At 59.9% G+C, this 26,503-nt stretch overlaps 1 protein-coding gene across 1 annotated transcript in view; it reads left to right on the plus strand.

The window, feature by feature from the left end:
* NRXN2 (neurexin 2) overlaps nucleotides 1–26,503 on the plus strand; it is a 96,925-nt gene that overhangs the window by 49,882 nt on the left and 20,540 nt on the right. Inside the window, exons 11-18 of the mRNA XM_046644030.1 lie at nucleotides 86–112; nucleotides 1,637–1,756; nucleotides 2,156–2,537; nucleotides 3,183–3,373; nucleotides 5,005–5,178; nucleotides 5,549–5,668; nucleotides 18,686–18,867; nucleotides 23,548–23,719. Of these exons, the coding sequence (XP_046499986.1) occupies nucleotides 86–112; nucleotides 1,637–1,756; nucleotides 2,156–2,537; nucleotides 3,183–3,373; nucleotides 5,005–5,178; nucleotides 5,549–5,668; nucleotides 18,686–18,867; nucleotides 23,548–23,719 (1,368 nt within the window). The remainder of the gene's footprint in view (nucleotides 1–85; nucleotides 113–1,636; nucleotides 1,757–2,155; nucleotides 2,538–3,182; nucleotides 3,374–5,004; nucleotides 5,179–5,548; nucleotides 5,669–18,685; nucleotides 18,868–23,547; nucleotides 23,720–26,503) is intronic.

Raw genomic sequence — 26,503 nt, forward strand, 5'->3', positions numbered from 1 at the left:
CCTGTGAAGGATGTAAAAAAAAAAAAAAACCTTGTTCTACCTTTTTGTCTCCCCTCCCCCTCTGCCCGCCCCATGGCCCCCCCAGACTGCCTGCGCGTCGGCTGCGCACCCAGTAAGTGGCTTCCCTCTTCTTCTGTAGACCCCCAAGGGGCCTGGGACGCTGGACACTGGGATCTGGGGAGGGGAGGTGGGGGGAGGAGGAGCCTTCATCACTGGCTTGTGTGGGGCTTGGGCAGCGGGTGTGGGGAGGGGTGCTGGCCTGGGGCAGATGGCGTGTGGTGTGGCTGTGGAGGGCAGAATGGGCCACATGAAGTCGAACCAGGGAGAGTTGGTGGAGGGTCGGGGGCCAGCATGCTCACTGGGTCTGGGAAGGGAAAGGCTGGAAACCCCGTCATCTCAAGTCCTCAGGAGGGTGGGGCGAAGACGTGGTGGCACCTGCAGCAGTACCGCCCATCACCGTCTGGGCAGGAAGGAGCCGGAGAGGGGCTAGGATATCCCGCTGCATCTCCAGAAGTGGCCACAAGGGGGAGGGCGAGGCCCACGGGAAAGAAGATGAGGGCGGGAGGCGAGCGCTGTCAGGGCCTCAAAGTTCAGCCCCCCGCAGCTCCTGTGTCCATGGGGGCCAAGTTTCTGCCAAGTGGGGGTGCTTTCAGAGGTGACAGTGAGGCTGTCAGCAGGGGTGAGATGGAGAGCGGGTGTGGACATTTCTGAGCATCCCGGTGTGCCGGCCTCCATGCTCTGTCTCCAAAAGTGTTTGTGCATGGTGTGCCCTGACGTCACGCGAGGACACAGGAACCAGGCAGGTGCAGGCAGAGAGGCTGTGTGTGCTTGGCACCTCTGTATGTGTTTGGTACCTGTGTGCGCATGCGTGGTGAAGCGTCTCCCGGCTGGCGAGAGCACTGGGGGGGCCCAGGGGTGACCTGGGAGTGCTGCAAAGTTCAGCACCATGCCAGAGATAAATATGTTTTGTTTTAGACTTGGAAGCAAATAATCCTGGTCTTGAATAAACGCTCATAATTCCTAAGAAATATTCCCCTCTCTGGCCGTGCTGGAGGTGCTGTTCATGTGGTCGCATGTCCTGGTGCCTGGAGTTTGTGCAGGAAGATGACATCCGTCCGTCTGTAGATGGGGGCGCTGTAGTGTCTGTGTGGAAGTTTCACGGCCAGCCATGAAGATGTGGGTGCATATTCCCATTTGGGGGTGTGGAAAGTGTCTGTACTTTTGAAAGTTAGGCCTATGCCTATATGCTGGGAATTTGGCTGCTGGCTACACACATTGACACTGAAGGTCCTTAGGAGATTTGAGAAGAGTGTGTTGGTTGTAGGTGTGAGTGTCTGTGTTCAGGGCCTCAGGGCACAACTCCAGAGGCACATTCATATCAGATTCTATTTGAATGGCACCCTGGGAAGTCGCTCAAGTGGCAGGGCTGAGGATGTCTGGGTTCATTTGTTGCGTGAATGTGTGTGCCCGTGTGCATGGGTGTGTGGTACAACTGAATATGTGCCACAGGTGGCATGTGTATACCTACGTGCACACGTGTGTGCAGTGGTGAGGCTCTCTGTGTGCCTGGGGTGGTGCACGAAGCCTCACGTGAGCGTGTCTGGGCGCCACGCTCACTCCCCCCTTGGTGCCGCAGGTAAAGGCCCCGAGACGCTCTTTGCGGGGCACAAGCTCAATGACAACGAGTGGCACACGGTGAGGGTGGTACGGCGTGGCAAGAGCCTGCAGCTGTCTGTGGACAACGTGACCGTAGAGGGTAGGTGGTCTGGGACCAGGGAGGTGGACACATCTCTAGTGACCTGTGCTTGCCCCCGTTCTTCTGGGTGACCACTGCCTAGGGCAGCATTCCAGCAAGTTGCTGCTGCATCTCTCCCTCGGGGGTGGCATGTAATGGGGACCTGGACCCCAGGGACCGTTTCAGCTCCCACAGGCAGCATTTCCCTGCAGGCCTGTTAGCCCTGCACAAGCAAGTCCCACAATTCCTCCCGGCTCCAGGAGCTGCGCTTGCTGCCAGCACCTACCTGAGGGCGTCTGCTGATGTCTCTCCCATGTGGCCCTTGTGTGGAGGGGAGGACCCAAGGCCCAGCCCCAGGAATGATCCTACAGTCTGTGCCCCAAAGCCACCCCCTTCATCTCCATCTCCTGTCCCGAGCAGGACAGATGGCAGGAGCCCATACCCGGCTGGAGTTCCACAACATTGAGACGGGCATCATGACGGAGCGGCGTTTCATCTCCGTTGTGCCCTCCAACTTCATCGGGCACCTGAGCGGGCTGATGTTCAACGGCCAGCCCTACATGGACCAGTGCAAGGATGGCGACATCACCTACTGCGAGCTCAATGCTCGCTTTGGCCTGCGCGCCATCGTGGCTGACCCTGTCACCTTCAAGAGTCGCAGCAGCTACCTGGCACTCGCCACGCTCCAAGCTTACGCCTCCATGCACCTCTTCTTCCAGTTCAAGACCACGGCCCCCGACGGGCTTCTCCTGTTCAACTCCGGCAACGGCAATGACTTCATTGTCATCGAGCTGGTCAAGGGGTGAGGTGCTGGGCACTGCACCGCTGTCGAGGAAGTGGTCCCCTCCCCCTGCTGACTAGGATAGAGCTCCCCCAGCCACTGGCTGAAATATCTAATCCCCCCAAGCCACAGGTCAAGATTCCACTTGGGGACCAAGATTCAGGTCCCCAGCCACTAGCCAAGATGGAGACGCAGCACCCCTCTTTCACCTGGTGACTCCCCAGTTACTTCCTTGCCAGGACTTTCCCAGTTATATGTGTTCTCCGTTCCCCATCCTAGCTCAGGCCCTCCAGCCCTCTCTACAGGCAGAAGACAGGGCCATGTTCCTATGGCCTCTCTTGCCTGAGGAGACCCCATCCTACAGCAGCTCTGTCCTAGCCCCCAGAGGACCCTGCTGCCCCCACAGACCTCCCCCCGCACCAGCTCCTCTTCTGAGCCTGTCACAGGAGCCAGCTCATCTGTGGCCCTCCCCCCTCACATTCTCCCCATGATGGGACCTCAACCAGAGTCCTCTTGCTGTTTGTTCTGGGTCCGTCCACTATGGGGTCTCCCTCTCTACCCTTCGTCCCATGGCACTAGGACCCCTGCCAGCCATAGCTCCTCCTTACCCCACCTTCCCAGCACCGCCCCCACTTGACCCAGTGTCTCCTCCCTACTGTGGGGCAGGTACATCCACTACGTGTTTGACCTGGGGAATGGCCCGTCCTTGATGAAGGGGAACTCAGACAAACCAGTCAATGACAACCAGTGGCACAACGTGGTGGTGTCCAGGGACCCAGGCAACGTGCACACGCTCAAGATTGACTCCCGCACTGTCACGCAGCACTCCAATGGCGCCCGAAACCTCGATCTCAAAGGTGGGGCCTGGGGCCTCTGCAGAAGGCCTGGCCCTAGCCCAGATACCCCGCGACCCCAGCAAGATCACCCCGACCCGGGATGCTCTTTCACTCACGTGATTCTCCCTCTTTCCCCCTCATGGTTTCCATCTCTCTTTCCCATTCTCCACTCTGTCCAGCCTGACACTTTCCTGTCAAAGTTCTGCTCAGCTCTCCTCCGAGGCTGCCCTCTCAACACGGAAAGCCTGATCACGGGATGGCCTCACTCTAGAGCTAGGAGTAGGTGGCACAGGGCTTCTGAAGACCTCCTGGACCTCCGAGGTTGAGAAGCCTGCCTTGGTTGAGGGCTGGAGAGCGAATAGGGAGCTTGGTGTCCTGGCAGATGCCTCCCCCGGCTGGGGTAGGAGGGGGCGGTGGATGAGGGGAGGAGGCAGTAACAGTTGCTGGGGCCTTGCATGCTGCCCTGGTCATGCACCTCGGGCATTGGCTGGGCTAGCTCTGGGGACTTTTTTTGAACCAGGCTCCCTGGTGGGCTCCGTGTCCCAGCAGGGCCCCACATTCCCCAGCGCCTCTTCCATAGCTAGGGAAGCAGTCGTCACCTGCCCCAAGAACGGGTGGCTGAGAGAGCAGGGAAGGGTAGGGTGAGCCTAGAGGTTGGGGTGTTGCAACAGGAGTGAGGACGAGGCCCACAGCTTCTCCAGAGCCCATTGAGACAACGTGAGTGACCTCCTTCACACACCCAAAGCAGCTCTCAGCCCTGGGCGTCAGTGTGACTCAGACTGTTCAGGCTTGGAGAAGGTGCTCAGAGACCATTGAATTCACCCCCCTCTTGGAGAGGAGGAAACGCAAGCTTCAAGAAGCTAGATGGCTTGCCTGAGGTCACAAAGCGAGCTGGAGGCAGAGTTGGAACTAGTAGCCTTGGTCAGACCCTAGGCCAGATCAGGAGGCATAGTGATGCCAATTCTCCCTGCTCCCAGAAGGGGGCGATGTGTCACAGATAATCCAAAGTGGCAGCAAATCCAGGGGTGGACTAGGCTGGGCTTGTGTTGTGTTGAGACCAAGGCCAGGGCAGCGGGATTGACTCAGATCTTGCTGAGGCTCTGTACGGGGTGGCCAAGATTCCCGGGGGTTCAGGTGTGACGTGGCCAGGCAGGGATGCGTGGTTTCACGTGTCCTTGAGGAGAGCTTCTCTCCAGAGTCTCCCAGAGTCCCCAGGCCAAGCCCTAGCTGTGGGTGGAAGGGAGCTGGGCTTAGACCCCCAGGAGAGAACTCGGTTGGGAGAGGCTGGGAGAGGCCTGAAGGAGTTCTGGGAAGGGAGGGAGTGGAGGTGGAGGGGCTGGGGCTGCACCTCTATGAAAGGCCCTGATTACAGGCCGGAACTGGAATCAGATATGTGGGAGAGAGCTCCGAGCAGGTTCCTCCAGCTGCTCGCCCCCTCCCCCAGGCATCTGGGCTTCTCCGGGAGGGGAGCAGACAGATGGCAGAGTGAAGGAGGAAGGAAGAGGTGGGGGGTGGGGATGTGCAGGTCGCTGGATCGTTGTAAAGAAAGAGATGGGACCCCACAGGCCAGGAGGACCTGACAGTTGGATGCTGATGTCCTGGGAGGGGACTGGGGCCGGGATGCCAAGGTTTTGACCCCTGTCCCTTTGCAGGGGAGTTATACATTGGCGGTCTGAGCAAGAATATGTTCAGCAACCTGCCCAAGTTGGTGGCCTCCCGGGATGGCTTTCAGGGCTGCCTGGCCTCGGTGGACCTCAACGGGCGCCTCCCAGACCTCCTCGCCGACGCCCTGCACCGCATCGGGCAGGTGGAGAGGGGCTGTGACGGTGAGTGTAGCGTGGAGGAGTTAGGGGCGAGCCTGCAGGCTGTAGGAGGCCCAGCTGCAGAGGCAGACCAGGGCGCAGAGTGGCCTTCTGGGAACCTGCCCCCCCACAGCTCTGGGGCAGGGGTACAGGGGAGTGAAGAGTCATTTGCCCTTCCAGTTGCTTCCCACCCTGGCCCCTCATCACAGTTCAAGGCCAAGCCTAGCAATCCTTGAGTCCCCCACCCCTCCCAACCCCCTCATCAGTACTTGGCCCCTTCAGCCTGGCTGAACTGAGAGCAGGCCTCTCGGCCTGGCCCTGAAGCTTCCACACATCCTGGGAGGGAGGGGGCTTGGCTGAGCAGGGGGGTGTTCCTTCCTCCTGCCTCTTCCAGGCCCCAGCACCACCTGCACCGAAGAGTCTTGTGCCAACCAGGGCGTCTGCTTGCAGCAATGGGATGGCTTCACCTGTGACTGCACCATGACTTCCTATGGAGGCCCTATCTGCAATGACCGTGAGTGCCCAGGAGGGTTGGCGGTGTTAGGGGGACATCCTGGCTCATCCCCAGCCCTAGGGACTACTCTGGGGGAGGGAGGGTCTTTGAGGGCCATGCTACTTGCTCCCTTCTCATCTCTTCTTGTCATGAGAGCCCAAGGGTACTGCTAGCCACAGCTTGGAGTCATCTCTTGGGCTTGTGCTGGATTGCTGCTGCCCGAGTTTCTGGGGCGATCTGTTGATGGATGGCCCCTCCTCATTCTGAGCTGGTGGGACGCTGCTCCCTTCACCCATAACCAAAGGTGTCAGCCTCTGTTGCTCTCCCCGTGTGATTTTGGTGATGGTCCTACACGCTGTACTCATAGCTCACACATACACACTGTTGCACAGAGCGGGGGGCTGTTGTCGACCTGCACCCCTTTCCTCTGGTGTCCTCAGAAGTGTGCAGTGGAAGCCTGTTATTTCCTGCTCAAAGAAGGCCCACGCCCCGGAGGACAGGCTCAGGAGAGTCCCAGGAGGCCAGGCCGCTGGACAGCTGGCTTCTGGACACCAGTGTGCAGTTCCCTCTTTGCCCCCAGCTGCAGTGGTCCCTTGGAGCCACAAGGACACTCCTTTGTGTCCTTGCCTGGTTATTCTCCTCCCTGGCTGGGCATCTGCCTGCCAGCTTGCATACTGTCAGAGGCCCCTCCGCAGAGAGGGCGGCTTCAGCAGCATTTCAGTCCCCCGTGGTTGGTGGCCAGCAGCTGGTTAGGGCTTGGCGGAGGAAGGGCAGCCGGGACAGAAAGGGGGGCGAGGCAGCCTCCTACCTGAGGGGGCTGAGAGTCCCTGGGATGATGGGGCTGGAGGCAGCGGCCGGGGAGAGTGCACCTCCGCAGGCATCGCTCGAGTGGTCTTCCCTGGGATGTCCTGCTGAGAGAGCAGGGATGTGACAAGTCAGCTGCCTGGAAAAAGACACACATACACACACACGCACGCACATGCACACGCAGGGGGATGGGACTTCTCCCTCTTACAAACATGGAAAAGGAGGCCTGGAGGGGTCAGTGGATTTCTGGAGGTCGTTAATAGTAGATCTGGGCTAAGAACGTGGTCCGTGCCTTTACCTCTGGGCCGCACTGCAGAGGCTTACTCATCTGGGATAAACCTACTGCTTCCAGGGATTGGGCTCTTGGGCACGTCTTGGTTTTTCCTTCTCCTTTGGAAGAATCTCCAGCCTGTCTCCCTCGGCGCTTTCCTGGTGCTCTCAGGCACGGTCCCCCTGGAGTACCTCCACATCCCTACCCTGTCCTCAGGATTTTCCTCAGCTGACCTGCCTTTCTCTGTACCTTCTGAAGCCCCCCGACGATGGCCAGCTCAGGGGCTGCTGGGGAACACAGACGTGGTTGGGGCCGGGCATCTTCCTCTGCATCTCGCTCAGCCATGCACAGGAGATCTGGAGATGGTGGCAACTGCTGCTTAATAGGAACGGTCCCCACTGATCGCTTAGTGTTTTGTAGCTTACAAACCCCTTTTAATTTGTTCTTCAGAGCAGGCAGTGGGATAGAGACCAACTGTCCTACTTAACTGATGAGGAAACTGAGGCCTCAGTGGGAGGCAGGTCCTTGCCCTAAGTCACAGGGTGCCAGTGTTGGGCTCAGCTGGGACCCCATGGTGAGATGCCCCATGGTGGGCATTTCTTGCCCAGGGTGCAGGGGATCAGGACCAAGAAGCTCTACTGCCCATCGTCACTCTACACTCCCACAGGGCAGAGCCTTCTGGAAGGGGGCATAGAGATGGATGGGGGTTTAGGGAGCCACGCCACCTTTCAGCAGGGGTGGGAAGAGAGGCCAGAGCAATTTCTCTGGGTTCCAGGCAGGTGGGAGGCAGGGAGAGTTGGGGCTGGGGAGCAGGGCACGTCTTGGGAAGTGTCACCATCCCTGAGCACTGGTCTGCGTGTCTGGTGGCAGAGTCTGAGCGAGCCATGGAGGTAAATACAAGGTGGGTGCAACCCAGGAGCTGGAGGGGCTCTGTGTGCTGCTCCTCTAAACGCCGGGCCTGGGGGACCTCTGAGATCTCTGCCCCTCAAGGGAAGGGCCAGAATCTGGGGGCTGGGGACTCTGCCAGGGCTTTCCCAGTCACAACCCCCTCTCCTCTCGGGGTTGTGCCTCCTCCTGCTTCTCCACGCTTGGCTCTGCTCCGTGTTGGTGCTGTCTCTCTATGGCTGGTCTTCTTGGGGCCCCACTGATGCACAAGGTCAAGCAGGCACCTGTTCAGTTTGCTCCATGCCTGAATGTGAAGGCCCTGGGGCACCACTGGGCACCAAGGGCCCTGCACCTGAAGAGAGGGGGGAGGGGGGGGATGGCCAAGGTGTCCTCAGAGGGCTGGGGTGGGGTGTGGAGCTGTCTGTTTGGGGTGTGGGGAGACTGGGATGAGGAGAGGTCCGATCTTCAGGACAGCTTTTCCCCACTTGTGGTCTCAGTTTCTCCATCTGTGACATGGGGACTACACGGGGGTGGGGGGCGAGTGGACCTCTGTGTCTCTTTACGGCTCAGGAGTCTGCTCTGGGAAGGGAAGAGAGAGATCAGAGGCAGAGAGCCCATCTCTGTGATGAGAGAGGAAAGTGGAGAGAGCATGACAAAGAGAATATGAAATGAGAGAGGAAGGAAGCTAGAAGGAGGGACACTTCCTGATGTGCGGCCGAAACCCGAGGGCTGAGGTTCCGGATGCGGTGCTCCCTGCTTGCTGCTCCGTCTTTCAGAGCGTGTCTCGGGCCTCCCCCAGGCAGTCAGTTCTTCCCCATCTCTGACCCTCCCACCCCGTCTGTGTCTCACCTCCTCACTTGCTCTGTTCATCTCTGCGGCCTCTATTGATCTCTTGCACACCTCTGTCTCTCCCTTCTTTCTTACCCCCGTCTCCCCCCTCGCTCCCCACTGTCACCCCCTCCCATTCTCTCTGCTTCCCACTCACTGATATTGATTGGCCTCCAGGCGGTTTCCCTTCCTCTCCTCTCGCCACCAGCTCCTCCCTCTCTCTCTCTGGGACCATAAATCTTCTGCCGGCTCAGAGCTCTGTCGGTCTATATTCCAGAGCCAGGGGCACAAACATGAGATGGAGAGGGCAGGAGAACAAGTCTCTGGGGGCCCCAGCCTGCAGTCTCTCCCCCCTCGTGGTGCCACGCATCACATTGGAGCCTCCTCTTGGGGGGGCCTCTGAGGACCCCCTTTCTTCACTTCTGAAGGGCTGGGGGCCAAATGGGGCCCTGGCATCTAGCAAGGTTGCAGGGCTGACAGCCCCAACAGAGGAGCTGTCCCGGGTCCTGACTGCATCCAAGAGCTGGGTGCAGCACGTGTGGGGCTCATAGTGACAGTTTTTGCTCCACAACGGAATTCAGGATCAATAAGTGGGAGCCAGCCCTCATTCTCACTCCCCTTTCTCACGTCACCCCCTTCTTCTTGCCCTTTCTTCACCACATCTCCTCCTCACTCTACCGCACTGTTTCTTCGGCTCCTCCCAAGTCCCGTCTCCTCCTCCCTGACTCTTTTCCTCCTTCTCTACCCTCTGCCTCCCCCTCACACCCTCTCCCCCTGTCCCAGTAGAGCATCATCTCACGGAGCCCAGGCTGATGTGGGTGCGGAGGTGGCATCCAGATGGAGGGAAAGGAACCTGCCTGAACTTACCTCTCGGGCTATGACAAGTGCTTCCCAGAGGTCCCCAAAAATCTACGGGGCAGATCCCGGTGGAGGGGTACCTAGAAGGAGAAATGGCTTCCTCAGCTGGACATAAGTGGCCCAGGAAGGGTTTTGGCCCAAGTGGGACACTCAGTGGACAGATGTCCTGGACCCCTCCCCCCCAGGGAAAGGTTGAGGCTGGGGGTGGGGCAGAGGAAGTGGAAAGGATTGGAGGAGTCCAGGAGGGCTGTGGGAGGGGGGAGGGGGAAGGGGTAGGGGAGCACCCTTTTGGGGAGGTGGCAAAGAGCCTGTATGTGTGTGGTGTGTCTACTCTTGAGTACCTCTGAGGCTCTGGGTGCATTGTATGCATATGGGTGACCCTGTTTTTGGAGGGTGAGCTGGGAGGAGGTGTTTGTTGGCCGTTCATTGCCTGTTACCAAACACGTAGGTATGTGCACATGTGAGCACGTGTACACGCTCGGCTGAGTGTGAGTTCGTGAGCACATGTGTGCATGTATATGTCTGAGCCTATGTGTGCGTGCACGCACACTGGTGCCTGTATGGGCACGTGGGTGTCTTCAGACCCAAGCCTGTCCACATCCTAGCGTGCACGTGTGTTCCGAGGGGTGCGTGCGGAGGTGGCCGTGGCCACGTCTCTGCGCGCTGGACCAGCGAGCACTATTGGGGTTCGTCCAGGTGCGGGGGGAGGGGAGGAAGAGGAAGAGAAAGGCTAGCCTCAGTCCTGTTCAATTATTCAGCAAGGCCCCTTCTCCAGAGGGGGCGGGAGGGGAGCGCGCGCCCGGGCGCGCGGGAGGGGCGGGGCGCGCGCAGAGGAGAGGCGAGCGCCGAACCGGCTAGCCAGGTGCCGCGCGGCGGAGCTGCCCAGCGCCGCCCGCAGATCGGGAGCCGCTCTGGTCCCTCCGCCCTGCCCCCTCCTCCTCCCGCGCTCCCCCTCCTCTCCCCTCTCCACTCCCCTCCTTCCCTCCCTCCCTTTCTCCCTCCCTCGCTCTCCCTTCCAGCCCTCAGCCTCTGCAGCAACACTCCGCTGCCTCCATCTCTCCGCTGGAATCTCGCGGGCTCGCGCCTTTCCTCTGCTCAGCCCCTCTCCCCTCCTCTCCTCTCCCCTCCTCTCTTCCCTTCCTTCCCCCCCCCCCCGGTTTCCCTCCCCCCCCCCCCCCCCCCCCCCCCCCCCCAGCCCCCCCACCCCGGCCGCTCCCTCCTTTCCCCGGGCCTCGGTTGGGCGGCAGCGGCAGCAGCGGCGCGGCCGGCTCTGGTCTCCGTCCGTCTCCCGCTTCTCTCCTCCAGTCCCCCTCCCCGGCTCGGTTTTTCCGCAGGATTTCCCCCGCTCTCCCCTCCCTGCTTGGTCCTCGCGCCTCCCCTACCTCTCCACCCGGCACCATGCCCCCTCCCCCGGGCGCTCCCCCGGCCTTCTGACGGCCCTCTGCGCCGCTCCGACCCCGCTGGGATGCGGGGAGACCCTTAGCTCCTCGCGATGGACCCAGGCGTTCTGGACCTTGGCGTTGCCGCTCCGCGGACCCCGGATTCCCCGGCGGGATCCAGTTGATTTCGTTGGCTCCGGACCGAGGCTTGGGCTCTGGTTTTCCTTCTCTTCACCCCTACCCCCCTCCCGGGGCTCGGAGCCGGAGGGGGGCTTCGCGGGGCTACGCAGCCCCGCGTCCCCGCCCCCGGCCATGGGGCTGTGAGGCGGCCTCCCCGGGCCGAAATGCCCCCCGGGGGGAGCGGGCCGGGGGGGTGCCCGCGCCGCCCCCCCGCCCTGGCCGGGCCCCTGCCGCCGCCGCCGCCGCCGCCGCCACCTCTGTTGCCGCTACTGCTGCTGCTGCTGCTGCTGGGGGCGGCCGAGGGGGCCCGGGTGTCCTCCAGCCTCAGCACCACCCACCACGTCCACCACTTCCACAGCAAGCACGGCACCGTGCCCATCGCCATCAACCGCATGCCCTTCCTCACCCGCGGCGGGCACGGTAAGTGGCGCTGTTGATACCGGCCGGCCGGCTGGCCCCCGGGCCTCCGTGTGCGCGGCCCTGGCCCGGCGGGCCGCACCCCAGCCTGTGCGCGCGAGGCCAGGCCCCTCTGCTTTGCGGGCCCGCTCCCCTCACCTACCATCTTCGGCTCTCATCCTCTCAGCCCCACCCTCGCCTCTCCATCACCCCCCGCGTCCCTTTATCACCTCGTTTCTGTCTTCATCACTTTCATTCCTTGCCTCGTCCTCACCTCCTTGTCCCTACCTCTGGTTTATCACCTTCCTGGTTCGGTTACCCCCTCACTGCCCTGTCTCTGCCCTTTTATCCTCTCCATCCAGCTCTCCCTTCTGGGTTTCTCTTCCTCATCACCTCCTCCGTCTCTGCCCTTATCATTTCTCCATCTGGCTTACCTCCACCTCTGCCTCCCCATCACCTTCACATTGCTGGTCTAGCATTTCTGTACCCTGTCATCTTCTTATCTTTGTCCTCCAATACGTGCCCTCCCATGTCTGTCCCATGTATCATCTCTGCCTCTGACATGTCCTATCTCTTCCTCTTTCACCTCCTCATATCTGTCTCTATTTCACCTCTGTCCCTCCAGCAACCTTCCTTCTTTTCCCCTTACTGTCCTTCCACCACCTCCCGAACAATCTCTCCCGAACTCACTCCACTGTCCCATCATCCTCCCAGCCTCCTTCCCTTCATCTCCTGTTTCTCCCTTCCACACTTCTGCATCTCTGATCCCCAGCATCTCTCACCGCTGTAGCCCTATTGCTTGGAATTTATGTTCCCCCAGCCCAGTCTCCCCTTCACCTCCCATCCCAGTTTCCCCCTCACCTCCGGTCTCAGTCCTCTATCACTTTCCACTTACTATCACCTCTTATCTCAGCACCACACAACCTTCCATCTCAAAACCCACTTCACATTCCCTCTCAGACCCCATCAGCTTCCATTTCTGACCTCAATCACTTCTCACTTCTGCCCTTCATCACCCCCCATCTCAGTCTGCTCATCACTTCATATCTTAGACGCCTATCATTCTGTCTGCCATTCTTCCCATCTCTGTACCTGCCACCTTCCATCTCTGTCCTCCATATTCTCTGTGCCCCCATCACTTCCCATCACTGCACCCGTAACTTCCAATCATTGTACTTCCATTACCTCCATGTCCATCTCTCTTAACCCTTTATTTCATTTCCATGTAAAACCCCATCACTTCCCATCTGAGTCCTTCCTTCACATTCCATCTCTGAGCTCCTGTCTCCTCCCATCCCAGAGACCCCATCACCTGCTGTTTTAGTCCACTCATTACTTCCCTTCTCTGTACTCCACATCACCTCCCATCTCTGTACCTTGCCATCACTTTCCATAGGGGTTGTCCCCCATTACCTCCATCTCTGTACCTCTCTCACCTCCCATTTCTGTACCTCTCTCACCTCCCATATTGTACCACACATCACCTCCCATCTCTGCACCTAATCACCACCCATCTCTGTACCTCATCACTTTTCACCTTTGGCCCTCATCTCAGCCCTTCATCACCTCCCATTTCTGTATCTCCATATCTGTCTTCCCATCACTTCCCATCTCTGTGCCCCCATCACCTCCCATTTTGGTACTTTGACATCTCCAAGCTCCCATCACCTCTTATCTTGACTCCCATCATCTCTCATCACTGTGCCCTCACCAGTTCTCACTCTGTACCCTTGTTGCCTCCAATTTCTGTGCTTCCATCACTTCTCATATCTTCACTCCATTTTTTTCCTCTCTCATCTTCCATGCCTGTATCTTCATCACTTCCCATCTATGCCCCTCGTGACCTCCCATTTCTGCACTTCTCTGCCTCCTCATTATTGTTCTATCTCTGTCCATCCTTACTTCCCAATCTTTGTTCCCCTGTATCACTTCCAACCTTTCACTCCCTTTTCTATTCTTCTTCTCTTTCTCCTACTTCATTTTCCTCTCGTTTTTCATGCCTTTACTCTCTCTTCATCCGCTTCCCAGGAGCGGCCCTTCCAATGCTCCTCTTCGTTGCTTTCTTGTCTCTCCCAGCACTGTCATCTAGGCTGTCCCAGCTGGGCTCCTCCATGCACTGCTCTCCAGGCTCTCGCTCTTCTTCCACTTCCCTCCCCACACCTTGCTCCTGATCCTAACTCCCTTTTTCTCCTCCCCACGAGCTCTCTGGTCCTCTTTGCTTTCCTCCCTCCTCTTCGTTGTCCACCCCCCCCCCCCAGCTCCCTTGAGGCCCAGTGTTGCTCCCAAAGGGGCCTAGATAGGACATGGCCTTTCTGGGCAATGAGGAGAGGCGTGAAGGGGCAAGATGGGAAAGGGGAGCCAGGGACATTGGGGGAGAGTATTGTGGGGTGAACGAGAAAGGAGGTGAAAGAGGAAGGGAAAGGGCAGAGGAGCTGGTCCAGGGGAGATGAGCAGATTGGAAGGAGGGGCCTGGGAGCTGGCGTGCCAGAGGAAGGCTCAGTAAAGGAGCTGGAGTCGGGATGCAAAGAGCTGGGTGAGAGGGAGAGAAAATGGAGGAAAGAGCATGGGGTGGGTGGGAACCTATGGAATGTTGGCCTTGGGACTGCCTCGGAGATGGCCACCCCTTTCCTGTGCAGAGGAGAAAAACAGCCCCAAGAGGGCCCATGGTCGCCCAGTGCCACATGGAAGCAGAGGAGGAGCTGGAGGGCACTGCAGGACAGTGATGGAAGGTGGTGGGAGACTGAGTGGAGGAGCAGGCAGGTGAGAGGAAGGAAGAGGGTCAAAGACAGAGAGAAGAGTAAGCAGGAGGCCACCTGTCATAGCCAGGCCCCAGCTCTGCTCACCTTAGCCACAAGGGGAGGTGAAAAGACAGGCTTCTCTTGGGACCCCATGCTTGGCTAGAGAAAGAGGCCAGCTTGGGAGACCTTTCTAGGCCAAGGGAGACCTCTCCTCTCTGCCCCAATGTCTCCCTGGCATCCCCCAGGTTGAGGGGGCCTCTCTTTCTGCACCTGCTTCTCCACTTCCCTTCTCTCGGGTTCTCCCTGCATCTCTCCCGGCCTTCCTTCCCTCCTTCTCTTCATTCTTTCCTCCACTTACCCTCCCACCCCACAAACCCTCCTGTTACATAATATCCTACCGACCTGGCAGACACCTATTGACACTCCTGCACCTGATGTGGGTCTGGCCATGGGAGGACCAGGACACCTGAGTCCTAAAAATGGCCTGAGGAGGTGACACTCTCCTGGTCCTTGACCCCGATTCTGGGTTCAGCCCCCGAACTTTATTTCTGGTACCCTCTGTAGCCAGGAGCAGAGGGGTCAATCCCAGCTCAGTTCTGAGTTGACAGCTTCCAAGGATGCTAGACTCATCTCTCCAGCTTATAAAGGGGGCTGGCATTTATTTCGATTCTGGATATGGGTGTGTTAACTTGGATTTCTGACTGCATGGTTCGTGGCCAAGAATGGGCTTCTGAATTGAGGGGATGTTGTTCTGAGATTCTCAGTCGAGAGAGAGAGCTGAGCCCAGGGATCTGGATCTGTGGAGATGCTCCTGGGTTGTGAGGGTCCACATACGAAGAGCTGGTGTGGGCCGTGGGCACCTGGGAAGCTTCTCTGGCTCTTGCAGGACATTCCTCCTCTCGAGACTGTGGATCTGTCAGAAGGGTTTTGTCATGGCTGCTGATGCCGCAGGGAGACAGGCACATGGAGGGTCTGCACACAGAGCTTTAACCACACGGGCGGGTGTCACTGCATGGGGGTTTTTACAGGGACCATTATGTTGTTTGGGTCTCGGTTAGCTAACCATTATTCATGGTTGGTTTTTTTGTAGAATGCAGGTGTGTGGGAACTGTATGGAAGGTTCTTGATCATTTAGCCTTTTACTGGATCAGTGAACTTCTGGGTCTAGGAGGCATTGAGGGGACCACGGTTGGGTGTAGGCAGAAGGTGCCAACCTGGGCCTCTGGGGGGCGGGCCCCTGTGCCCGGGGCATGTTGTGTCCGGCCAGAGGCTCTCTCCCTGGGGCTTCAGGGGTGTGTGCCCCTCTGAAATGTGCACAATGGAGCTCACTCGCGTTTGCTGGGGAGGTCAAAAACGATGGGTCGGGACCCCTCTAGGGCATCATCCTGGGCCTTGGCTTTAGCTCCTCTCTTCCCCACAGCCTTCCTGGAACCTTTCAGAGGTTCTAGATATGTCCTGAGCTCCATGGCTCCGTCCCTCCCCCCGGGGATTCCAGTGGCCAGGGCAGAGGACAGCCTGTGGGGTGAGAGGCGGGAGGCGCCTCCGGAGCGCGCGGCGGCCAGGGAGGGACCCGGCGGAGCCCCGCCCCCGCCCGCGTCCTCCCCACCGCGAGCCCCCTGCGCCCTCCCGCCGGAGCGCGGTGCTGGGGAGAGAACTGTCTCCCCAGGGTAATTACTGCCGCCCCAGTCCAATAAACCATTCATCCTTTACCTCTTCTGCCCAAGAAGTGTCTCTCCACCCCGATGCCCCTGCAGGGTGATAAACGCCCTCGGGCTTTAACAGGCCCGCCCAGCGTAATAAACTGGCTGCAGTGTGAGAACAGCTGGCAGTCAATCCCGGGGGAGGCCGGCGAGCAGCGCCTGGGCTGGGGACGCGGGAGCCTGGCGGGCGGTGGGCGGCCTGCGCGCGGCCGGCCCGGGGGCGGGGACGTGTGCGCCCGGCCCGTCCTGCGCGGTGCCAGCCCTGCCCTCGCGCCGCCTGCCCGGCCTGCCTTTGTGCGCTTACCGCCATGTTTCCCGGCCGCCCCGCCGCTCCCGTCGGGGGTCTGCCGCTCCACACTGGGTCTTTGTGTGCAGCTGGGCGCGTCGCCGCCTGTGTGTGGGTGTGGGGTCTGTGGGTGCGTCACTGGGGAGTGTCTGCCATCGGGCCTGGGGCTTGGGGCTTGGGGCTTGGGGGGGCCGGCGCCGCCTCGGATCCCTGCAGCCTCACTGCCCAGTGGGCATGTGCCTCAGGCCCTCTCTGCGCTGGGGCAGGGCTCTCTCCAGGGTGATGTGCTGTCTGGGTTCCTGGGGTGGGGCACTTGAGGCAAACGGGCCTCTTTTCCCCTAGACCTGGGAGATTTGGGAGGAGGCGCCGGGCAGATGGGGTAGATGGGGTTTCCTTGCCTGGTCTGGGGGACCAAGGAACCGTGTAAGCCCTTCCTCCGTCTGATTGGGAGGCCTGGAGCCCAGGGGGTGAAGACGGAGCAGCTTCTGGGCAGGGAGGCCGGGAGGGGGTGGTGTGTGGAGGAGGGTCAGCATCTCAGCTCCCCTGGCCCCCCCACCCCCCAAATTTGGACGTGCAGCTTGTGAGTGAGTGGAGGGGGAAGGGAGGACCCCGGGTATTACGGTTGCCATGGAAACAGCCGGTTTTCCTGAGTGCTGCAGTGCTGGGAGTGGAGAGAGGTTACTGCTGCGGCCTGCCCTGCCTGCCTTCGGGTCCTGCCCTTTCCAGGCCGAGAACGAGAACGGCCCGGGGTGGGGGTGCGGCTCCCGTGTGCCCCGCCCCCAGCCAACTTTCCATCCCGGGCTTGGGGCCCCATCCTGAGGCTTTAACCCTCACCGCCAGGCCTCCAGGGCCCCCAGGTAGAGAGGACACCTGGGTTTGGAAGGGGCTGAGCCAGGCTCTATGTGCTGGGGGTGCTTTCTCAGCAGCATGCTGTGGTGACTTCCAGGTGGTTCTTGCCCCCTGGCCTGCCTAGGGGGGATCATCTCCCCTCTCTGGCCCTGCCTGGGGAGATGGAGGGCAGTGATGACAAGTGCCCTGGGGAACAGCTCCTGCGGTCCCTCCCCCAACCCCGTGCTGGCCTCACTGCCCCTCTGGGACCCAGGCAGCAGCCTCCACTTCTCCCCTCAGCTCCTCCTGGGCCTGCAGATGGTGCCTCCCTCCAAGGACTCAGGAGTCCTCTCTCCTTTGGGGGCCTAGGAGCTTCCTGGGAAAGAGCCCCCTTATCCCTGCACTACAGTGGGGCTCCTGAGTCCCTGAGGTGAGGGACCCCAAGGTGCACCAGGGCCCGGCCTTAGTGTTACCAGGGGGGCCGCCATCTGGGTAGAGCGGGTCTGCTCCTTGGAAGGGCCTCAGGCTCTCCTGAGCGGGGAGGTCCTGCCTCCTGGGCTCCCTAACCCCCCAGGCCTTCCATCCCCACCCAGGGCTCTCCCACCCCCAAGGCCCCACTTTCCTCTCAGCCTACTCCAGGCTTTGCCCTCAGGCCCCATGTGCCTCTCTCCTTCTCTCTGGATGAGTCTCCCCTGAACCCCTCTCCCCCAAGAAGTGCTTTGAGAGGAGTCGTTAGTGGCTAATTATTTAATTAAGCATTTTATGAATCTCATCTGCTCTGTTTGGATTCTAAAGAATGCAAGATTGTTCTCTCCCCTTCTCTGAAGGGCCCAGAGTCCTAGTCCTCTAGGCCTCCCAGACAAGGCTCCCTTCCTGGAAACTGGGTGACCAGCCCCCCACCCCCACCCTAGCCAGCCTGCCCCCCACCCCCAGGGAGCCCAGTCAGCCGCAGGAGGGAATGTGGAGACTAATGGGGTTTATTTTGGGGCTGAGATCGTTAGGGACCTCACACCGCCCCCGGCCGCCGGATGGCAAAGAGGAGACAGAGGGGGGAGAGGGGGTGGGGTGGGGGAGGGCAGGAGAGTGAGCCTTCATCTCTGGCTCCCACTCTCCCACTTTCTCTCACCTACACCCCTCTCTGTCCTTCTCTGTCCATCTGTCTCTCTGCCTCCTTCCTCCTCTGGCTGTGAATCTCTATGCCCCTCCCCATGTCTGTCTCTTCTTTTCTGGGCAGGGCTCCAGGACCCCCCTGTTTTGGAATCTAGGCAGCCCCCTAGTTGGGAGCCGAAGCTGGGAGTCCTGGGCAAACTGGTTTCTGGGTTTCCAGGGGCTTGGGAGGGGGTGGGGACAGGTGTTGGAGGGGCGCCAGCCTGCAGGCTATGAGTCAGAGCTGAACGCCCGCCTCATCCTCTCGCCATAGCCTGGGGCTCCTTTTGCCTCGGTGCCTGCTCAGCTCTAGCCCCACAGAAGTGTACACCCTGAATCTGTCACCTCTGCCAGCCCTGGGAGAAGTCGAGCCGGTCCAGCCCAGGCCCCCTGGGTCCTGCCTGCCCCCCCGGCGGTCTTTCCGGTCCCCTTGCAGCCTCTCTGGGCTCTCTCTCTGTGTCACTCTCTCGATTACCTCTCTGTTTTGCTGTAATTAAAGCTAGAATTCTTGATGAGGCAGCTACATCTGTCTGTGAGCGTGTATCTGTTCTTACTCGCGCACCCGCCTGCCAACTGTTCCCGAGGGCAGCAGGGCCTGGTGGCTGCTGTGGGTATCACAGCCGAAGCCGTGCACCCTAAATCTGGTGTCTGGGGGCTCCCGTCACAGCCCCGAGGACCTGCTGATCTTGCCCTCCCGATGTCATATCTCCGTCTCTCCCTTTCCTTCTCTCTGCAGCCGGGACCACATACATCTTTGGGAAGGGGGGAGCGCTCATCACCTACACGTGGCCCCCCAATGACCGGCCCAGCACGAGAATGGACCGCCTGGCCGTGGGCTTCAGCACGCACCAGCGGAGTGCTGTGCTGGTACGCGTGGACAGCGCCTCCGGCCTCGGCGACTACCTGCAGCTGCACATTGTAAGGACCCAGGGCCCAGCTCCTGACCTCCCAGCCTTCCTACCCAAATCCGCTCAGTCCCTCATTGCCATGGACCAGCCCCTTGAATCCTTCCCTCCTGTGGGGAGCCCTCAGGACCTCCGTTCCCTGATTCCTGGAGTTCCCTGCTAGGTGGTTCTGCTGCCGAGAGCCATTCCCCTCCCGTTATTCAGGAGACAACCAGAGTCACCCCAGCTGATCTGAAGCTCCCCAGCTCCCCATCCCTGAGACCATCTGTGTCTTCAGATCTTCCCGAATGCCGTCAGGGGCCTCCTGGAGCCCCCCAGGCCATTCTCCTGCAGCCTTCAGAAATGTCCCACGTTGTGACTGCCCTGGGCTGCTGCCTGCTTGCTCCTAGACCACCCGGGGCAGCCCACTGTGTCCTGCGCCTGCCTATTCCTGCCCCCCTCCTTCAGACCTGCCTGCCCCAGAGCAGCCTACCCTTGCTTCTCCATCTTGCCTTCAAATCCTGCCCCTGCCTCTGTCCTGCCCTTGACCTCTGTTCCCATGACCTTTGCTTTCCCAGCAGCCCCCTTACCCTGCCTGCCATCTCTGGCCGTGCTCACTCCTCTCTGACCTCTTGGCCCAGCTCCACATCCCTACCCTGACCTTCGTCCCACCCAGCTCTGCTTTTCTCTGCCCAGCTCCTCCTGGTGCTGGCTCCCCTCCTCGACCCCTGCTCCTCCCAGGGCCTGCCTCTGGGCCTCCCCACACACCCACAGCTCCCTCCTCACTGCTTTCATCCTAACTCTATCTTCAGGCGGCCCCTTTTCTTCTCTGACCCTTTCCCCACCTCTGGTCCTGTCCTACACCCTTCCCCATGGCCTCTGACCTTGCTCCGTTTCATTGCTTCTCTTAGCCTCTCCCTGGTCCCCTCCCTACTGCCTTATCCCCTGGGTCTCTGACCTCAATCTCCATTTCCACCTGTACAGCCCCTTACAGCTGCCTCCCCACCCCCGCCCCCACATCGCGAGTGCTGACCCTGGCTGGGATCCCAAGCTGGGAGGGTTGAGCAGGCTGGCCAGGCTCTGTGTGCTGGAAAGGTCTGGGTGGGGTGCCCTGGGCTTTGAGGGGAGCAAGGAAGCCAGGGGAGAAGGCTTGTTCATTTGAGCCCTGGCCCCGCCCCATCTGACTGGGACCGTGGCTACTGGCCCCTCCTTGCACAACAGCTTTTCAGGGTCCCATGGCTGCACACGCCTCTCCCAACACAGGGAGTGAAGGAAGGAGGTGTGAGGAGAGATGTCCTGTGGGCAGCGTGGAGCTGGAGTGGAGGTGGCAGCTGAGGGGGGCTGGGCGGAGGAGGCCAGGTCGGGAAGCGTGTGGGAAAGGGGTGTGGAGCAAAGAGGAGCCTGGGAGCTCTAGGCCCGTGTGCGCAAGACAGATAGCGTCTCTGCCTGTAAGTGAGAGACGATGTGGCCGTGGACGGCACACGTGGCTTGTGTGTGACAGAGTGGGGCTGGGTGCACCGTTGACTGTGTCAGGAGTGACAGTGTGCCTGTGGGGGACAGTCTGGTGGCCTCTGATCAGGTGTGTCGCTTTATATTTGTCTTTCCTGGTGAAGTGGTGTTTGCTGTTGTTTCAGTCTCTGGACCCGGGAGGCATGTGTGACTGTGTTTCCGTGTCCTCCTCTGGGAGTGGGGGCCTCTCTGCCATCTCCCCACAGTCAGGAGAGACTATGGGTGGCTTTGGAGAGGATGATCTGGGTTTGAGTCCCAACTCTGCCACTTCCTTGCTGTGTCCTTGTGCCTCAGTTTCCTCATCTGTGTAGTGGCATGATAAGAGGACAGAGGGACGCTGTGAGGTTTTCACGAGATCTGTATGTGGAGCACTCAGGACATTGCCCAGCCTGTAGGAAGCACTCAGGGTCAGCTGACATCCTGATCTGGACGTATCGATCTGCGTGTGTTCTGTGTCTGCATCTTTGACATCTGTGTCTCTGTGCCTGTAGGTTTAGGGTTCAGGGTCTCCCCAGTGCTGAGGAGAAAGGGTAGGGGGATCAGCCTGCAGGGAGAAGGATGCTGCTCCTTTCCCCTCCCAGCAGCTGCCCACAGGCCTCACCTGTTGCAGGGTCATGGAGGAATGACGCCTGGTGCCCGGTGCTGCGGAGGGTGGGGGGCGGGGCTGGCCCTGAGATGGGGTCCTGGCGAGGGTGGGGGGCCCTGGAGGAAGGGTGGGAGCCACGAGAGATGCCAGCTCTGAGGGGAGAGCTGGGCATGGATGGGCTGAAGCCCCTTGGGGCAGCCCCCAAGCCCCCTCCTCCCCTGGTGACAGATGAGTTCCCCCCACAGCGTCATTAGCGGCTTTCAGAGAGTGGGGAGGCGGCGGCAAAATAAGAGAAGAGCAATTTGACGTTTCTAATAAAGCGTCGCTCCACTTTGCCAAATTAATTTTGACTCCCATAATTATTTGCTGTAGGAGCGGCCGCGTGCTCCCCACCGCCGCCTAATGAGGTAATTGGGGAATTAGGAATTAATGACTTTAACAGAAGTGACAACTGACTTCACGTCGGGAGCAGCTCTGGGGAGCTGCCTCTCCCCCGGAGTGCACGGCTCTGAGCTCAGCTGCCTCCTAGGAAACCCAGGTGTCCTGCCTTCCAGCTCCTCTGGCCGGCCCTCTGCCACCTGGCAACCAGGTGCATCTGCTTCTTGACCACTGTCACTGCCCGGCTGAGCCTCCTGGGGAGAAACCCTCAGAGGCGTCCAAGGGGCTGACACTATTCTGGGTGATGTTATTGCTAACAATAGTACTGAGGAGCGTCGGCTGTTCCTCTCACGCGCGTGGGGAGCAGATGATCACCCCGTCTCCCTGGGACGTTGTCAGTCTGTGGGTGGTGGATGGGTGGGGCTTGCTAGTACTCTTTGTTAGGCAAGCCTAGCCTCAGTTTCCCTGCTTTACTGCACCTGAGGAGAGATGCTGCATGCATGTATGGTTCTGTGTGTGTGTGTGTGTGTGTGTGTGTGTGTGTGTGTGTGTGGCTTTCCCAGGTTCTAGGAGGGGGAGAACTGAGCCCACCCACAGGTGGGGAAGGGACTGGGCGTGGGTCTCCACGTGAGCCACAGCTGCACACCCTGCCCCCCCGCTCTCTCTGCAAAACCCCAATCTCTGCCCCATCTGTGAGCCACCCCGTCTCCACCCCCAGTGCCACCAAGCCACTTGGCTCCATCGATGCAGGAGGTGGCAGCTGAATGGTTCCTCATGCCCAGGCCGGACTGGGGCAGACTTTCAGGAAGACCCCAGGAGTGTAGTGTGTTCTGTGACGATCTGGGTCTCTGTGACTGTGTGTGATCCAGGGGGCCCGAGTGACCTGTGCGGGTGTCTGTCCTGTGTGGGGGCAGGGGTATGGGGACTCAAGAGGCTGAGTTCAGGCTGCTGGGAAGTGCAGAGGGACGGGATAGGGGCCCCGGCCTAGGGCCGAGTGCGCCTTCTGCTGGCTTCTTTAGACCGCTTTGGTCTCCAAGGTAGGTTGGCCTCAGCAGCCTCTCAGATGCTCCCCCCACCTCCAGCAATTTGAGTCAGGGTCTCTCCAGACTAGTGGGCAAGGGGGAGAGAGTACTGGCTTTGGAGGCAGGCCAGCTGGGGTTCAAATCTGGGGTTCTTTCCTTAGGAGCTGTGAGACTTTAGGATGTTACTTAACCTCCCTGAGCCTTGCTTCCACCTCAGCATGATGGGGATGCCATAAGCTTCCTCAGAGGGTTGCTATGGGGATGAGGAGAGCACGCGTGTAGGGTACCCACACAGGGCCTGGCACATTTTAGGGGTTCAGTGTGACCCTCCTCACTCTGGCCATCAGTGACGGGACTCTTCCTGGGCTGGATCCTGGGTGGCCTCTGCAGGTTCCCCAGGCAGGTCCTCTCTGGAGCCTGGTCCAGAGGCTTGCTCAGACTGACTCTTTGCTCCCCTTTCCAGGCCTCAGTCCTGTCTTTCCTCTTCCTGTCCCTCCCTAGCTCCCGGCCCCATCCCTCCCCCTATACCCACATGCTCACCTTTCCTTAGTAGATCTAACATAGTTTGTCCTCGATCTCTATCCATACCTGTCACCCCAAAACACGTGCACCTCCACCCCCATAACTCCATGGGGCCTGGATGAGGTGCCAGGAGAGGCATGCAGATGGCCTGGTGTAGGAGCCCCTGGGACCTGCTCAGTGCTGGGCATGTAGGGGAGGAGAGGCTTGAGGCTGGGGAGGTGGGGTGGGGAGGGAGAGGCCAGACCCTCCTCAGGCCTGGGGCCCGCTTCCATGGATTTCTCTGTGGGTCATCCCTTAGGGAAGCCTCTGCCCTCTGTGCTCCCGGCTGGTTTCCTGCTTGGTCCTGCTCATCCCCGTCTGGGGCCTGGGCTCAGTGGCCCTTGCACTGAGTACATGCCCTGTAAACGTGTGAATATTCTGATTGAACCAAAAGGTAAGAGGCATGTGGGGTTCGTGGAAGCGCTCCCAGCCCAGGCGCTGCACCCCACGTGGCTTCCCCAACTTCTCTGAGCCTCGGGTTACTCCCTTGCCAGGCCACCGCCTTGGGCCCGTGAGAGTGTCCAGTAAAGACACGACTGGGAGAGGTGTGTTGCAAGGCTGTGAAGTGCTGTGGAGCTGGGCCGGTGGTGGTCACAGCTATTCTAGGAGTAAACCTTTGCTCCTTCCTGGTCGCTGACCTCTACCTCTCTGTCCCCAGGACCAGGGCACCGTAGGGGTGATCTTTAACGTGGGCACGGACGACATTACCATCGACGAGCCCAACGCCATTGTGAGCGACGGCAAATACCACGTGGTGCGCTTCACTCGAAGCGGCGGCAACGCCACCCTGCAGGTGGACAGCTGGCCGGTCAACGAGCGGTACCCGGCAGGTAGGCTGCGCGGGCGCGCGGAGGAGGCGCGGCGGGAGGGGTGGGGCGCGGCGGGCAGGGCGGCCTCTGATAGGAGCGCTGCTTGCACCGGGGCGGGGCTAAGCGGGAGGCTTCCGACCGTGGGCGGGGCGGGGCTGCTGGAAAGGCGTGGCTTGTGGGGGCGGGGCCAGGATGGGGCGGGGCTAAAGAGAAAAGTCGGGATTTGTTGTGGAGGGGGGAACCCGTGGTGGTGGGAGTAAGTCAGCTAGGAGGGAGCTGGCAGAGCTGAGTGGGGAAGGCTGCCAGGCCAGGGCCCAGTCTGGGGATGGGGAGATGAGAATAGGAGGAAGGGGAGGGGTAGGGAGAGTCTGACGCGATTGAGGAAAGGATGAGTTGAGAGTTGAGGGAAAGGCGGAAATGGGGAGGCAGATGCAGAAACCAAGGAGAGAAGATCCAGAAGTTGCCCAAAATATATTCCGGCAAGGAGGCAGGGCTGTTCCCAAGGACGGAACCAAGGTCTTTACAAAGAGCAGGTTAAAGATCCATATTAGGAGATCAGCTTAAAGAAGAGTAGTAACCACGGAGACCCAGAGAAAAGGAAACTCGGTGTCTCAGGGAGTTAGAGACATGGTGAAAGGGAGAGAGAGACGAGTGACAACAGGAGTGAAAAACCGGATCAAGTGCATTCAACAAACCTTCACTGACAACCTTTTAGGTGTCAGGTCTGGTGCTAGGCCCTGGGGACTCAGAGGTGAGGAGGACACAGCCCCCGCTTGTAGGGAGCTCACAATCTTGGGTGGGAGGGAGCACGGGGATGCCAACAGACCCGGTTCAGCAGTATGACAGCTGTGGTGGCCGAGGACAATCCAAGGTCTGAGGAGCACAGGGCAGGAACAGGGATGAGGACATAAAAGATATGAGGAGGCTCTGCAAGATACTGAGCGAGGCAGAGAAAGAGCCTCAGAGTGAGAGGAAACCAGAGGAGGAGCGATGGGGAGATATGGAAATAGTCACTGAGACACAAGCAGAGACGGAGGCAGCTCCCGGAGTGATGCAGGGAGATAGATGGAGCTGCCATCACGCAGACCCAGCCAGCGAGAGAAGAGGTGGCCAGAGCCTCAAGAGGGAGAGGAAGAGAGCCCCAGTGCGGGAGATGCAGAGGGAGGGGAAATTGAGCCACTGCAGGGGAGAACCGCAGAAACACAGAGATGCGGAGATAGAGGCTGAGCGACGCTGCAGAGTCACACACGCGGGGGCCGACTGAGAAGCAGAGAGGCATCTGCTGCCCCAGTCCTCTCTTAGGCAGAAGTGACAGCCGAGGCGGAGGCAGAGAAGCTGCCCCACACTGACCTAGAGGGCTGTGGACAGGAGGACAGTGAAAGGGGCGGATGTGTCAGCCCTCGTGGGCCCACTTCTGCTGGAATAAAGATGCCAGTGTAGGCTCGCACTCACAATCAAGTGCGCTTGTACCCAGACATTCTCAGGCAGCCCCTGACATGCAGAGAACCACATGGCCCCCTCATAAATACAGAGGCTGATGGATACACAGGCCAACCCCAGACACACGGACGAGTGAAAATGTTCACATGGTCAGACAGACACAAGAACAAAAAGGCCCGCAGAGGGATGCCAGCCTCCACCAACGCCGCGGGCGGGTGTGGGGTCACGCAGGCACACACACGCTCCTGTGCTAAATCCCACACGCACAGACACTGACAGGCCAGGCTGTGTGGGTGTGACTGCCCTGTGGGCCTCAGACTTCCCTCTCTCAGCCACACACACACCAGGGCGCCCTTTGTAGCAGTGAAGACACCAGCCTGCGCTGGACAGGGCTGGACTGGGGGCAGGAAGGCCTCAGCACGTAAGCTGCAACTCCAGTCCAGGGTCCCTTGGAGCCAGCAGCCAGAGGCCAGTTTGGAGGAGTCACAGCTGCCCTCCTCTGCTCAGGAGCCCCTGGCTGGGGGATGGGGAGACTGCCGGGTGCCCCCTTCACCTGCAAAGTGGGGTAACCTGAGGGCCTGGTGGCTGCCTGCGTGCGCTGTGAGGGCAGATCCTCTACGGAAGCCGAGTGTCGTCCTGAGCAACCCCGGCAGGCCAGGTTAGCAGTGTTAGCAGACTCTTGGGGAACACACAGCTCAGGGACTCCAAGTCAGCAGGCCTGGCTTTTAATCCTGGCTCTCCTACTGACAAGCTGTGTGGCCTTGGACAAGTCATTTAGCCTCTCTGAATCTCACTGTCCACCTCTGAAAGGTGGGAATGATACTCACCTCATGGCAATACCAGGAGAATTCCATGAGATAACCTGAGGAAAGTGCTAGAATGGCATGGCATCGAGGAGGTAGGTGCTCAGCCAACAGAGCTTTTGTTAGAACTGTCACGTGCCCCAGTGAGGCGGGTGCACATTCTTTCCTTCCTCTCAGGACCCACACACGGACCAATACACACACGCGCACAGACACCCACAGACACACACCAGTACCCCAGGGCGGGTAGGTCCCTGAGCGCCTCCCACCCCCTGCTCCTCTGCCTCTGCAGTGTGCTCCCCTCTCTCCCTCCCTCTCCTGCCTGACTCCCTCTGGCCTTCACCCCTCCCCCAGCATCTTCTTTAGCCCCACCCACCTCCAGCCACAGGGTGGGATGCACTGTGCTGCCTCTAACAGAACACAGAACACTGTGGGTCATTTGCTAGTCTCCCCTGCTTGGCTTCATCTTTATATTTCTGATGGGCAAGGACCAGGCCTTCATCTTTGCTTCTCCAGTGCCTGGCACCAGGAACAGAGCAGGCACTCAAGAAATGTTTGTTGA

This window comes from Equus quagga, chromosome 17, assembly GCF_021613505.1.
Source record: "Equus quagga isolate Etosha38 chromosome 17, UCLA_HA_Equagga_1.0, whole genome shotgun sequence".
In the NCBI taxonomy this organism is placed as follows: domain Eukaryota; kingdom Metazoa; phylum Chordata; class Mammalia; order Perissodactyla; family Equidae; genus Equus; species Equus quagga.